Genomic DNA, 15,283 nt, shown 5'->3' with positions numbered 1-15,283 from the left:
ACACACACACACACACACACACACACATATATCCTTTAAAAATATTTGGTAGGAAATTATTTGGGTAGGAACAAAATGCTAAAACCTTAAAACAGGTTTTTCTTTAAAGAAATAATACATGCCCTCTATAATTTTATTTACCCTGCACAGATAGACCAAAAATACAATGCACTTTAGGCCAGTTTGCATTTTAACAAATTCCATTATTAGCACAGTTCAAATTAATTAAATTTTACTTTACTTTGCTTACAGAGGGACTAAAAGCCACTTAGGAACTTAGTATCTCTTGTGAATCTCATAACTAGAGTCAGTTTTTAAAACACGATTTGATCTTTGGTTGCCCTGGGGAATTGAAAAGGCTCATGACTGTGTTCCATTTGAATCCAGGTTTTACGTTGAGGGATTTATTGAAGATTTAGTGATTTTTTTCATTATTATTGCTAATTTATTAAGGTTTTTAAAAATAGCTTTATTGAAATTAATGTATACTAAACTGCAAATATGTAAAGTACACAATGGGATGAGTTTTGACATATGTATATAGCTCTGAAACCATCAACCATCCCCGCAATCAAGATGATGAACCTACTCGTCACTCTCAAAGTTTCCTTTTGCCACTTTGTAATCCCTCCTTGCCCACCCTTTGCCCCTTGTAGGTAATCACTGATCTGATGGTTTGTTTTCTGTCACTATAGATTAGTTTCCTTGTCTAGAATTTTATATAAATGGAACTGTACAGTCTTTTTATTGTCTGGCAATATTGATGTGTGTCCTTTTAGTTCCAGTTCAGACATCATAAGAGATCTTCTTGAAGAAGAGGAAGCCTGGGAAGCATCACATAAGTGAGTTTTTATCATCAAAAGATAAGCCTATACTTCGACCTAAGAAATTATAATTCTGTGCAGTTGATTTTCAAACAAAAGAGTATTTGTACTTTCTGATTTAAGAAAGTAATAATTCACACACATCAAGGTAAAGATTTTTAGTTTACTACTTGTTTCTATATATTTCTGCTTAGAAATGTAATCCCAGTGTAATAACCCTGATTACTTGTCAGAAGCTATTTTCCTAATGTCAAATTGGTTAATAGTTTGGCCTGAAGCACTGGCTTGAATCTTTAGAAAACTTTTAATCCTTTTCTAGATGTTTCCAGTCATAAGACATGTTTAGTGTAGAATAAATGCAATTTCACTTCTTCTCCTATACCACTTATGAATCAGTCTGGGAAATGAGAATGTTGGAGGGGGACCTATTCCTGGTTCCACTGGTAGATAAGGAGGAAAGGAACAGTGCCAAAAACTAATGCATTTTTGTTAATCGTTGCCTACGGGAGTGATCTATAGTACTACAGGGCCTATTTGCTCCACTGCAATTTCATGATCACATATCTCAAGAGGGCCCTCAAAACCACCTAGCAGTTTTAATGGTTCTGTGATCATGTCTCTGTCCTGTTCTTTACAAGGATTATTTGAAACCTGAACTCTTCTCAGTGGCTTCACCCCCAGCTGAAGACTTCTTTTGCTTTATAGAGAAAATAGAAGCCATATAAATCTGTCTATATTTGTACATATTTTAATCTCATATCCTTTTTTTTTTTGGTAAATAAAGGGATGTCTTGCCTCCTATTGGATGCCGATTCCTCCTACCTCATTTGTATTCTTTTGTCAGGAACTTGCTTTATCCTTTCTCTCTTGCATAGGCAACCTCTCACTCTCAACTGTATCTTTTTCTTTGGGTCTTCAGCGTGCTCATGTCTTTGCCATCTTAAAACCAACTGAGCAACCAACAGAGAAAAAGTACCTCACTCAACCTCTCATCTCACTCAATCTCGTCCTGTAGCTACTATCGTATCTTGCTGTCCTTAACAGTGATCTCTACCTGCAGTTTCCATTTCCTCATCTCCCACTTACATGCTCTTTAACATATTCAGCCAGCCCCATCATTCTGAAATAGCTTTCATTCAAATCATTGAAGACATCCATGTTGCTAAATCCAAAAGACATTTTTTAGACTTCATCTTTGACTTTTGAGCTATCTTTGATACTGTTGACTTCTTCACCTTTCTTAAAAGCCTCTCTTCTTTGGCTTATGAGGTACAGTACCCTGGTTTTTCTCTTGCTCAACAAAGTCATTAATTGCTGATGTTGGTCAAGATTAAATTTATCTCCTAATAAATTTATTTCTCCTGCCCGTACTTCTCCTGAGCTCCAGTGCATATATCAACTACCTATTTGATGTCTCTTTCTTAGATATTTTTAAGACACCTCAAAATCAACATGTGCAAAGCTGAACGCTTGACTTTATCTACTCTCCACTCACCCCCTACAAGTTTTTAAAACAAAATAAAACATGATCCTTTTCCAGTATTCCTTTTCAGCCAATTTCTTAAGGTGAAAAAAAAAAACCTTGTCATTCTTAACATCTTGTCTTCTGTTGCCTATGTGTCTAGTCTGTGACCAGTCTTAGAGATCTTACTTCTTAAATATCTCTGAAATCCATTAATTTATTTCTACCCCTCTCATCACCCTAATTCATGTTACCATTATGTCTTCATTAGAGAGTAAATCGTGTCTTTGTCTCTCCTCATTTTCTTTGGCTTCTTTACAACCTGCTCTCCATACTACAGCTAGAGTGCTCTTTTCAAAATGAAAATATGATCACTGTCTGTGGCTTCTTATTCCTTTTAGGATTGAGAAGGGACGCTTTAATATGCCCGAAACATCCTGGATGATCTGGTCTCCTCCAAACTCATGTCTTATTACACAATTATGCATTCTTGCTGCTCCAATGATACCAACTTCTTAGGTCCTTCCTTCATGTCCCACTACAGGGCCTTTGAACAGTGTTGTCCCTCCATCCAAAATGGTCTTCTTCTCTTTCTTCTCCTGGTTTATCCCTTTTCACCCTTAGGTTCTAAACTTAAAACCTGCTTCTCATGAAAGTCTTCTCTGGCCTTGCCTTCTGGATCATATCCTCCTATTATAGGCTCTTGCATCACTCTGTGCTCTTTCCAGCACGTCGACATGACCGTTTGTCCATCTTTCCTATTGATCTGTAGGTTCAACATTGTAACTCCAGTGTCAACACAATTCTAATCTATAATAAATGCTTTACATAGGTGATCTCATTTAAATAACAAAGCAACACTATGATGTACTATTGTGTCTGTTATATAATGAGGAAACAAGTTGAAAGGAGTAAATCTCCAGCCCAACATCACTTAGAAATAAGTGATGAGTGATGGAGCTGAGATTCTAGCCTAATGTGTCAAAAGTCAGCACTTTAGACCATTAAGCTATACTGCTTTCCAAAGAGTTTTACTGTACTATTGATATTTTGTAGTTTCATAGCTGAATTTCTGGGAGAATGGAAAAGTGTGCTGTATTCAGGGAATGCATATGAGTAGATTTTTTCAGGCTAATGAGATATTTGGTGGCTCAAACTAGTGTTTTATGAAAGTTTGAGATTTGGGCTGCATTACTATCACCTAAGTATTATTTAACTTTGAATTCTGGGAAAGGTGGCCCTCTTATACTAGGACTTAGCTTGTTTATGCTGAACTAAAACCCTGACACCAATGGCTGTGACAAGCTGTGGCCCAGAATTCCTGAGCCCAAGCCCATTCTTGATAATGATGACCTCTTAAAGTTATTAGTATAAGAAAGCACTTAGAAAACAAACCCCATCACCTGATCCTCAGCGATAATAAATGTTAAAGCAAAATTTGGCAGTTCTACAAATACCTATCTTATACTTATAGGCATATTTGGTGGTACTGCAGCAGCATATTTGAAATATTAGTTCTAGAACATACTATTTTAGTTCCAACACATTTTTCTAATTCCTTAAATGTTTGAGAGGTTCTGTTAGCAACACAGTGCTCCATATAAAGCAGCAAAAAAACCCTTATTTTCTACAGACTGGTCTTTGGTTCTTCTGTCTGTAAATATTGGTTCATCTTACCGTTTTGAGCTACAAAGATATATTCACATTGAATGGAATGAAAACTAAGGGAATTGGTCCTGGTATGTCATTTCATGTTTCCTTATACATAAAGTATAGGAAAAATATGTCAGCCTCCAAGAGTCTAGTTCCCTTCTCTCCAGACCTGCCCTCTCTCGCTGCCCCTTCTTTCAGTGAATAGTGGTATCACAGTCTACCCCACTGTTCAGGCCAGAAACGTAGGAATCATTTTCAACTTTTCACTCTCCCTTACCTCTCACACAGAGTAGATTGCAAGTCCTATAGGTAAGTGGTTCTCAGACTTATATATATATCAGAATCACCCGGAACACTCATGAAACACAGATTAGTCGGCTCTATACAATTCTGAGATTTCGATTCAGTAGATTTGGGGCGAGGCCTGATAGTTTGCATTTTTAACATGTTCCCAGGTGTTGCGATGCTGCTTCTAGGGCTCCCACTTTGAGCCGCACTACAGTAGATTACCTCTGTAATGTCTGTCACCCCCTGTGTACCATAGGCTGCTACAGGCTGTGGACTCTTCTCCAGCTTTTAGCAACAGCCATCCAACTGTGTCTCTGTCTCTAGTCATTACAGTTTATTCTGCTAGTGAGATCTAAAATACATTGTGTTCTCTCTGTCATGCTTTAAAGTCCTTCAGGGGCTCCCCAGCATCCAAGCTCTCCCCGTTATGTCCTCAGCCTATCTGCTGGCTCATGGAATTTCATTCCCTCCTTTCCCTTCCCCTCCCTGCCACTCTGTTTCAGCCAATCTGAACTACTCAGAATTGCCTCAGAGAGTCATGCTGTCTTGTCTTTGTGCCTTTGCACCTACTGTTCTGCCCAAATTGCTTTTCCTCTTTTTTCATCTAGATAGGACTTGTCATTGTTTCTTCATAGCTCTGTTCGGAAGGCCCTGACTCTGCTCCTGCAGCACCTTGCACTAATACCTGCCTTCTTTCCAAAGAGTATGTTCATTGGATCTTGATTACCTAGCGCCTAGTGCAGTGCTTGGGTAGCCTACAGTGGGCACTCAGCAAATATCTGAGTGAATGAATGTGTCAGTCAATGTTTATTGGATCTGAATGTGCTTACATGGCTTCAGGAACCTGTGAATGGATAAGGATTGCCACTTACAAATCTTTTTAACTTTGTATATCATAGTGCCTTAAAAAGAAAATGTTAGGAAATAGCTTTCTCTTAATAGTCTTATAAAATCAGAAAAGGAAGACTTGTTTTCTCTGTTGATAATCAGCATTTCATCTTAATCCCTTAAGGAGTCATTTGTATGTGCTTCTGAGCCTGTCATATTTTCTAGTGGAGGACTATTAATAGTTTGTCTTTCTTTGGGGGTTTAACTTTATTGAAGTTTAACATTAATATACACACTTTAAAGTGAACAAATTCTAGGTGTACGGCTTGATAAATTTTTACAACTGAATACACCTGGGGTTAGGGTTACTTTGGAGTCTCCCCACCTCCACCTTCTCCACCCCTGTGAACCATTCCTCCCAGGGTTCACACAGTGAGGCCCACGTCCATGCTGGGCTTGGTCATGTGATGTGAAAGAGAAGCTTGATGAGTGTTTGCACAGTGGGCTTTGTCCTTGGAGAACACTCAATCTTGGGACCAGCAACTTTGCTATGAAAAGCCCAATCTAGGCCTGGGAAGAGGCCAACTAGAGGACAACCAAGGGCTCAGCATATTTACAGGATTAGTTGAGAAAGTCACTAAACAACAATGACAGCAAGCAACAACATCAACAAACCCTAAGGAAGGAGAAGAATCTGATTTCCAGAATTACCATAGTATATTACAAATGTCCAGTTTTCAACAAAAATTTATGAGACAAAAAAAACAAGATTCTATAGTACATATGCAGGGAGTAAAAAATCAACCAGTAAAAATGTCCAAGAGGAAGCTTAGACATTGGACTACTAGACAAACATTTAAATCAGTTGTTGTAATATGTTCAAAGAACTAAAGGAAATTGTGTCTAAAGAACTAAAGGGAAGTAGGAGAACAATGTCTCACCAAATAGAGAATACCAATAAAAATAGAAATGACCTTTTAAAAAATTCTGGTGTTGAAAATGCTTAATAGCTGAAATGAAAATTTCACTAAGGGGCTCAACAGCAGATTCGAGCAGGTGGAAGAAAGAATCAGTGAATTTTTCGATAGATCAATTGAGATTATTCAGTCTGAGGAACAGAAAGGAAAAAGAATGAAGAGTAATGAACAGTCTCAGACCTGTGGGATAACAACAAGAATATCAACATATTATAATGAGAATCCCATAAAGAGAGAAAGAGAAGGGAGTAGAAAGAATACATAAAGAAACAATGGCTGAAAACTTCCTAAATTTGATGAAAAACATTAATCTACACATGCAAGATGCTCAGTGGACTTCGTCAAAAACAGAAAATTTTGAAAGAAGCATGAGACAAGCAACTCATCACTTACAAGAGATCTGGTGATTTTTCATCAGAAATGCTGGAGGCCAGCCAGAGGTAGTGGGATGACATTTCAAAGTGCTAGAAGAAAAAATACTGTCAACCAAGAATTCTGTATCTAGCAAACTATTTCAAAAGAGAAGGAGAAATTAAAACTTTTCTAGAAGAGAAAAAATTAGAGAGGATTAGTCACTAGGAAATCTGTCCTACAAGAAATATAAACAGAGTCTTTCAGGCTTAAATGAAAGGAGGGTAGACAGTAACTTGAATCCAAGTAAAATAAAGAACACCAATAAAGATAACATAAAAGTGTAAGTAAGTACAAAAGAAAGTATAGTGCATTTTTGTTGTAACTCTTCCCCCCATCTCATTTAAAAGACAGCTGCACAAAGCAATAATTATGAATTTATGTTGATAGACATACAGTGTATAAAGATATGATTTGTATGACATAATAGCAGAAAGAAAGGAGAAAGGCACAAAGCTGCTTAGGAGCAATGTTTTTGTATACTATTAAAATTAAGTCGGTGTTAATCTGAAGTAGGTTGTTATAGATTAGTATGTTAATTATAATCCCCAGAGTAACCACTAAGAAAATAAAATTTAAAATGTAGTGAAAGAAATGACAATGGAATTAAAATGGTACACTAGAAAATATTTAACACAAAAGAAAGTAGTAAATACAGGGACGACAACAACAAAAAAAGAACATAAGCCATGTAGAAAACAAATAGCAAAATGACATGCATAGACCCTGCCTTATCAGTAAATACATTAGGTATAAATGGATTGAACATTCCATTAAAAGGCAGAGATTGGCAAAATGGATTTTTTAAAAAACCCTGATTCAACTACATGCTGTCTACAAGAGATGTCCTTTAGATTTAAAGACACAAATTAGTGGAAAGAGAAAGGATAGAAAAAAGATATACCATGCAAACAATGACCAAAGGAGACCTGGAATGGCTATATTAATACCAGATAAAATAGACTTTAAGACAGAAAATAGACTTTAAGACTTGCCTCCAGACAATTTCTTATTCATCAGCAGCCTAGCCTATAATGGAAAGAAGGCTGATTCCTTAAGCAAAAGAACTTGGGAAGCTCCCTGACTCTGCAAGTCCCAGGCATGTTCTGTGGCCTCTAGTCTGTTGGGTCATGTTCTTTTAAAGTGTTAAGCCAAGAATTATATTCAATGTTAACATGCAGAACACATCCAGGGTTATCACTGATTGTTTTTGTATCACATATTTGACTTCACAAAATCTTAAGTTTAATCTGTTTGCTTGTTGACCATCTCTCACTGTCCATTCTTTTTGAATCTACTATCCCCCTGCTGCCATTAAACTATGGCTTCCCATCCTGAATCTGGGAAATCATTTCTGGACCCAAATATGAGTTCTTACATTTATTATCCTTTCTACTTTTTCTCTTCTAAAATTTAGCTCATGCCTTTTGCCTGTGAAGAAATTTTTGGACACCAGTTCTGTCACAGAGCATGTTGATTTTCCCTTTTGTTTAAATCGAAAGAAACCAGAGTTCTATCATCCATTGATAAAACCAAAGAGACTCATTCTTTTTAATAGACTTTTATCTAGAGACAGAAATAGTTTTATCCCAAGGAAGCCTGCATCTTTTGTGCCATTATTTTCTAGAAAGTGAATACTAAGAAAATCAGCAAAAACTATTTCTGAGTATCGGAGAAGACAAATGTCATTGAGCTAACATCTATGAAATTCCTTATATGCGCTAGTCACCTATGTAGGTACTTTCATGTCCATTTTATTATTTAATCCCTGTGATTACAAGGTACAGAAGAAACTTTATTCACTTTGGTTTATGAGAAAGCTGAGCCCAGAGGGATGGCAAATTGTCTTGAATCTCCAAAGCCCAAGTCTAGTGCCTTTCCCACTGTGCCACAGCTGTGAACTAGCACTACAAAGCAATTCTCTGGACTGAGTTCTTCATCAGTTTATACCCTGTAATAGAGTCTGATTCCATTATTTTGTTGTTTGCTGACAGCTTTTAAATCTCATCCTTCCCTCTTCCCCTTCTCTCCCACATCTGGGCCAACCGATGAGAAATCCCAGCTCCCTCCTTTTGCCCTGGGAAACTATGCAAGCCCCTATCTGTGCGAGGGAGCCCTCACTCACTGTGACCCCACCCATGAACCACGATGAAGAGCTCAAGCCAGTCTCTTTCCCCTGCTCTCTTGTACAAGAATGTAGCCTCTTGTGTCTGGCTTCTTTCAGTTAGCATAATGCTTTTGAGAGTCATCCATATTATTGCATGTATCACTAGTTCCTTTTTACTGACTGGTATTCCGTTATATGAATGTGTCACAGTTGTTTATCCATTCAACAGTCATTGGACATTTGGGTTGTTTTCAGGTTTGAGAGGTTGTGAATACAACTGCTATAAGCATTTGAGGACAGTATTTTGCTTGGACATAAGTTTTCATTTCTCTTGGGTAAATTTCTAGGAGTGGCATTATGGGATTACCTAGTATTTTCAACCTATAAGAAATTTTAAGCCATTCTGGTAGATATATAGTAGTATTTTATTGTTATTTTAATTTGGTCTTCCCTAATGATTAATGATGTAGATTTTTTTTTCATGTGTATATTTGCCTTCCTTATGTTTTAATGAAGTATCCCCTCATCTTTTGCCTATTTTATAAATTGGGTGGTGGTGGTTGTTGTTATTATTATTATAATTATAGAGATTTGAGGGTTCTTTATCAGATATGTGTTTTTGCAGCTTTCTTCCACTCTGGCTTGTGTTTTCATTTTCTTGACAGTATTTTTCAGAGCGCAATTTTTGATAAAATCTCATTTATCAATTTTTTCTTTTATAGTTTGTGCTTTTTGTGTCCTACCTAAGAAATGTTTTGTTAGTCCAAGGTCACAAAGATTTTCTCTTATGTTTTAGAAATTTTAGGTTTTATATTTAGGTCTGTGACCAATTTAATTTTTATAAATGGTGCAAGATATGGATTGAGGAGGTGACTAGTTAAATCAGGTCATAGAGATGGTCAGAATGGTCACAAATTGGCAGATTAAAGACCCCCCCCTGCCCACCCCCCACCATCCCTCTGTGGCTCTGCAAACCTAGAGGATGCTGAGCAAATCATTAGAGTCACTCAAGTAGATACCAATAGGAAGGGCCATTTTCCAAAGAGATTGACTGGAATCAGCAATAAGCTGATGGTCAAGGGATTTGATGGACTTTTATCTTCCTTACCAGTGCCAAGCATCTAATATTGCTGGATGCTGGAATGGCTATCCTTAAAAAAAAAAAAACTCCCTCACCTCCTCTTGGTCCACACACCTTAGTAAGATATTTTGATCACCAAATGCTGCTGTCCCCAGAAAGGGATCATCTCCTTTTAGCCACTTTCTGGATAACAATCAGGACAAAAAGAATGTTGGGGTTATACTTATCTTTTTCAGAAATTCAGGTTTCCTTCTTCACTTGCTGGACATTATACCTCTTTCATTCTCCCAGCAGCAGTCTATCCTATACTGTCCAGATTGGTATACCCTCTGACTGGCAGCTTAGCTAAGAGGGGTCAGATTTAATTCTGCTTCAGCCACCTGGTTTCTGTTGTTAGATCAACATGGTTCTAGGTCACAGGTTGGCAAACTGGTCCAGTCTAGTCTGCTGTTTTTGTTAATAAAGTTTGTTGGAACACAGCCAGACACATTTGTTTATCTATTGTCTGTGACTCTTTTTATGTTACAACAGCAGAATTGAATAGTTGTGACAGGGACTATATGGACCCCAAAGTCCCAAGTATCTGGCCTTTAAAAAAAAATTTTGTCAGCACCTGTCCTAGATCAAAAGGCTAATGAACAAGCAGCTGGGTACACTGCTCACCGAGTCTCCTTACCACGGCCCACATAGGTCAAAATGGGGAACATTATGAGTCTCTGTAAGTTTTATAAAAATGCGCTTATCCCTCTCATATCTGACGCTTCCGGGTAAAAGGACTGGATGTGAGTACGGAATGATTGAAAAAACAGCGAATAGAAAGGAACTAATGGAAAGGAACACACTGATTTTTTGGAGATGAAAAAAGCACAATGCTGACATCTTGGGAGGGAACCTCGCAGACTCTGGGAGGTATGGAGAGGGACAGTAATGATCTTTGCCTTTAGAGCCACCCCTGTAGCATCTATTGATGTGTGTTGTCCAGCTTTTCCCTAAAGCCTTTAGTGTAGTAATTATAGTTATCTAAAATCCAGGTCTTACGATTCTAACATATAGGTCATTTTGTCTCTGTCGATTAATTTATCTCTTGACAATGGGTTTTTTGTTTGTTTGTTTTTCTTTGTGTATCATACATTTTGCTTGAATGCTAGACATACCGTGAAGGACCATAGAGATTGAGGTCAGTAGTGTTTATGCCTGGAAAACAGGTGTGCTTCTTCTGTCAGGCAGTGTGGGGAGTTGACCTAGGTCGAAGTATTCTTATTACCATCGTGATGTTCAGTGAATCAGGCATCAGATTCCTCTAGCAGTGGGCTGCTTGTACCTTGTGTTTAGTATGGGGGCTGGATTGCCAGAGGGTTTTGCTCACAGGTTTTGCTCATGCTTACCTTGCAGCCATCTCTGCATGCTAGCACTCCAGAGAGGTATCCCTTCTCCATGTCTGTACCTCTCTCTCCCTCAGTTGTTCACTGCTCCTGCTTATTCATTGATTGCCTGGCTCCTGGAGAGGGATGGGGCTTTCTCAACTCCTGGAGGGGGATGGGGCTTTCTCAGCACTCTCTCCATCCTCCCTCCTCCCATGGTAATCAGACTGCTGCCACCTAATCTCTGCTCTGTATTGTGTTGTGCTAGATCATCATCAGCCCAAGAGGGTTTTCTGCCTCCTGGAGAGGTAGAGGTTTTTCTTTCTACCATTTCCCCAACGATAATGAATCTTTAGGTACTTACAAAAGATTTCCTACCCTTCTCCCTCAGGCAGAGAGATTTTCCCTCTGCACAGTGGGTCTTTGCCTGAGCCCCATGGGCAGTGAGTTTCCTGATCTTCCCTCGGCAACTTAAAGCTTTAGTTTCATAGGTGAGAAGGGTCCAGGGAAGAGGTAGGACTTTCTATCTGACCCTTGTCACCCCCAGTCATCTACTTTATACCTATGCCACCAAAGTGGGCTTTCTTCAGTCTTCTGCCCTCCCCATTTTTCTCATGAGCACTTGACGGAGGCTTCTGGAAAAGAACTTGCAAGTATGTGTGAAACTTTCCTGTGTCAGTAGCCTTCAGTACTAGCCCATATTTCAAAATTCATTTAAATGTTACCTGACAACCTCTTTCTCCAGCGCTCTGCCAACAGTGAGAGAATTCTTGTGGTCCATCTCTCTTTGGAATTCTGTTTTCTTGTCAGAGCCTCAGCTCTGACAGGATCAAGAAACGTTATGATTTTGTTAGACTGTCTGGCTTTGCCTTGTTAGGATGAGAGCAGATTTATTTTATTTTATTTTTTTGCATCTTTCTACATGTTAAGCAGAAATGTAAAACTGTTAGATTTTGATTCAGAAGAAAGGGGTTCAGTTCCTGGCTTCTATCACCCATGTCTGTAATCTTTGCTAAGTTACTGTTTTCTCATTTGTAAAGTGGGAATAGTAATAATAATAAATTATTATAATAGATTTGTTAGTGGAATAGAGAGCTAATTGGGGGTTTAAATGAAAATACCTGTGAAAGCACTTGCAAACGAGAAACCGCTATAGAATAATAATGATCATTATTTTCTAAGACGCTGTTTCCTCTTTTTACTGTTTTCAGAAATGATCTTCAGGACACAGAAATAAGTCCAGGACACAATCGTCGCACAAGATCAGCTGAAAGTGCCGAGATCGAGCCTAGAAATAAACGGAATAGGAATTAGTGTGGGCTTTGGCTGACTTTTCCAATGCAGTGATCAGAATATGATACTTTTTGTTGCCATATAGATGTCATATTTATAAGTGCCCAGGTGAAGATTTTAAGTTCTAAATATTATTTTAAACTGATTTTCATTCTCTTCTGCCTTTCCAGAAAAAAAAATTACAAAACATCCTCAATTGGTCAGTTACCCCCTGCCTCTAAAACATCTCTCTAAAAATAACTGACAAAGTTCACCAGCTTTGCAGAGTACACAGATTTTTTGGCAGAGGTGTTTTATTTGGTTTTATTTCTAGAATTCATAGTGTCTTTAAGCCATTCTCCTTCTCTTCCATGGAGAAACCAACTTCAGAAAAGGATTCTCCAACCTGCCTACTACAAGTTACAGTTGAGTTAAGGCCTCTTTATTTTTGGAGAGGCAGGATGTCATAACTCACATCCTTGGTGTGTGTAAGTACCCAATGCCTGGATTCCACCGTGCCCGTTATAGCAGTTAGGTGATGGCTGTTGCCCAAGTTTAAGATAGTTGTTAGACCCATGTCTTATGCGTTACTCGGAATAGGATGTTAGTATTATAATTTAAAGTTACATTTAAAGTTAATTTAAACAATAACTTTAAAACATTGAGCATAGTTTCTGGAAACGGCACTTAAAAATTATTATTGTTAGTCTTTCTTTTCACTTGGGTAAATCGATTTTGAACACTTTGAATTCCAGCTATTAAAAAGAATGCAATAAATGAATTTAGTAAATGAATAGACTCTATATCAATTTAAAACCATGTCCTTGAAACAGTGTCATGTGACTAGTTGAGTATAAGCTACAATTCATTGGAAGGGGTTGGTCAGAAGTTGTTATCTCTGCAAAATATCCACCAGTTCCTTCCAGAGTTGCTTATGCCTCTCTTTGGCATGTCAGAGTCAGCCTCCATCCCCCTGCCGCCTCCCAACCCAAACACGTCAGCTTTTAATAACACGATAGCAAATATGGCAATGTTAAGGCACAGATTTATGAATGTGCCAGGATATTTGTGACTTTCCCTTTCCAGAGGTTGTCTCCATTGACTTTGGCATTTTGGTATGCTCTTGGGTTTCTGGAAAGTTTGTGGAGTCTCATTATGACTTAGAGTTAGGCATTTTAACACTTAAATGGCTATTTGTTTCCTTTATGAGTTCCCTAAGCTTCAAATCATTCTGTGAGAATTTGTCATAGTCATTTCATCTGAAATCACGAGTGGCACCTTACGGAAACTAAAAGCAGCACCACACACTGAAATCTGTCAAAGGATCTGATGTGCCATGACTGAGCAATGTCAGACAACATAGGGTTTAACATTAATGTGATACTTATGTCTCTGAGTTACCAAAAATTATACTAAAATGAAAACCGCTCATTTATTAAAAAGTACACAGTCTGCTGTAAATTAAACTGAAAGTAATTACTACTTTAATTGCAGCAAAAGGAGTTTGCAAGGAAGCTGTGAGACCAAGAAAGAGAGCCAGGCAAGTGAATTCATTCAGTAAATACTTGACTGTCTACTTGTTTAAGTAGCAGTCACCGTGCTGAGCACTGGCAGTACAAAAATGACCAGAGGCCATTTGAAACAGTGGTTCTCAGTGGGGAGAGGAGGATTTTTCCCCTCATGGGACATTCGGTAATGTCACAACTGTCAAATTGAGGGATTACCACGCGTATCATTTGGTAGAGGGCCAGGGATGCTGCTAAACATCTTACAGCACACAGGTCAACCCCCATAGAGTGTGTGCTGGGACTGCCATAACATAGTGCCATGGACTAGGTGGCTTAAACGAGAGAAACTTTTTTTTTCCCCCTCACAGTTCTGGAGGGTAACAGTCCAAGATCAAGTTGTCATTTCCTCTGAGAACTCTCTTCTTGGCTTGCAGATGGCCACCCTCTTACTGTGTCCTCACATGATCTTTCCTCTTTGCTCTCACATGTCTATGTCCTAATCTCATAAGGATACAAGTCATACAGGATCCGAGCCCATCCTTTTAGTCTTATTTTACCTCAGTTACCACTTTCTTTAAAGATCCTATCTCCAAATACATTCACATCTGAGGTAACTGGGGTCAAGACTCCAACATATGAGTGGTGTTGGGGGGGACCCACAACTTAGCCTAAACACCCCATAATAAATAATTATCTGGTTCAAAATGTCATTGGTGCTGAGGTGGAGAAACTCCCAATGTAAAGGAACTCCCAAGTCTAATTGAAAAATAAGACCTAAAGGAAATTTACTGAGCTCTATTTGTTATCATTTAGCATATATTTAATATTCATATGTTGAAAGAAAGGTTATTTTTATAGTCATTCAAGAATAAAGATTTTAGAGTAAGTGTTAGATGTAAGATTAAAACAGATAAGCTTCTCATTCTAAACTTTGAGTGAAAATATTCTCATCACTGGTTATTAATCCTTTTTACCTCCTAATTCTCCTACCTTGGGTTTGTCATCTCCCAATGGCAGTGATGCTTGTGGTTTGAGAGGGCACAGGTTAGCTGCTGTGTGTAATTTAGAAAGGTCACATCCAAGTGGTTCTGATGTCAACCTATCCTTTCATCATCTGATTCCTTCTCTCTTCTTTATACCACTCATTGAGACTCACTGGTCTAGTTGAAAAACTAATTCACACACATAATTAGGGAGGATGGTATGTGTTTAAAAACGAACTTGTATGGTAAAGATTCATGTCAGCAGGGGTAGACAAAATAGAAAAGGCTTTGCAGGAGATTTTTTTTTCTTATGGCCCTTGGCCGTGTAGAATGAGAAGAAAGCAACTATCTAGACCACTATACTGATATAGTTACTGTGAATGAACACAGAATTTGACTCAGTTTTCTTACAATTGGGGAAAAGGCAGAAACAGTAGATGACAAATTCTTAGCAATTGATCAAAGAAAATAGCAGTTCTTTAAATAAGGTACATTTTTTCCTATTACATGTTTGTTTAATCATAGAAG

The 15,283-nt window shown here is 38.1% G+C and overlaps 1 protein-coding gene across 1 annotated transcript in view; it reads left to right on the top strand.

Annotated features, from left to right (window-relative positions):
* The window catches only part of RAD18 (RAD18 E3 ubiquitin protein ligase), a 99,919-nt gene extending 86,861 nt beyond the window's left edge, over positions 1-13,058 (top strand). Inside the window, exons 12-13 of the mRNA XM_039886608.1 lie at positions 780-842; positions 12,204-13,058. Of these exons, the coding sequence (XP_039742542.1) occupies positions 780-842; positions 12,204-12,306 (166 nt within the window). The 3' untranslated portion in view covers positions 12,307-13,058. The remainder of the gene's footprint in view (positions 1-779; positions 843-12,203) is intronic.
* Positions 13,059-15,283: the final 2,225 nt, after the last annotated feature.

Source organism: Pteropus medius, unplaced genomic scaffold (genome assembly GCF_902729225.1).
Source record: "Pteropus medius unplaced genomic scaffold, Ma_sr-lr_union100, whole genome shotgun sequence".
NCBI classification, from domain to species: domain Eukaryota; kingdom Metazoa; phylum Chordata; class Mammalia; order Chiroptera; family Pteropodidae; genus Pteropus; species Pteropus medius.
Note: the sequence above shows the minus strand (reverse complement) of the source record. Positions and strands in the feature narration are given on the sequence as shown.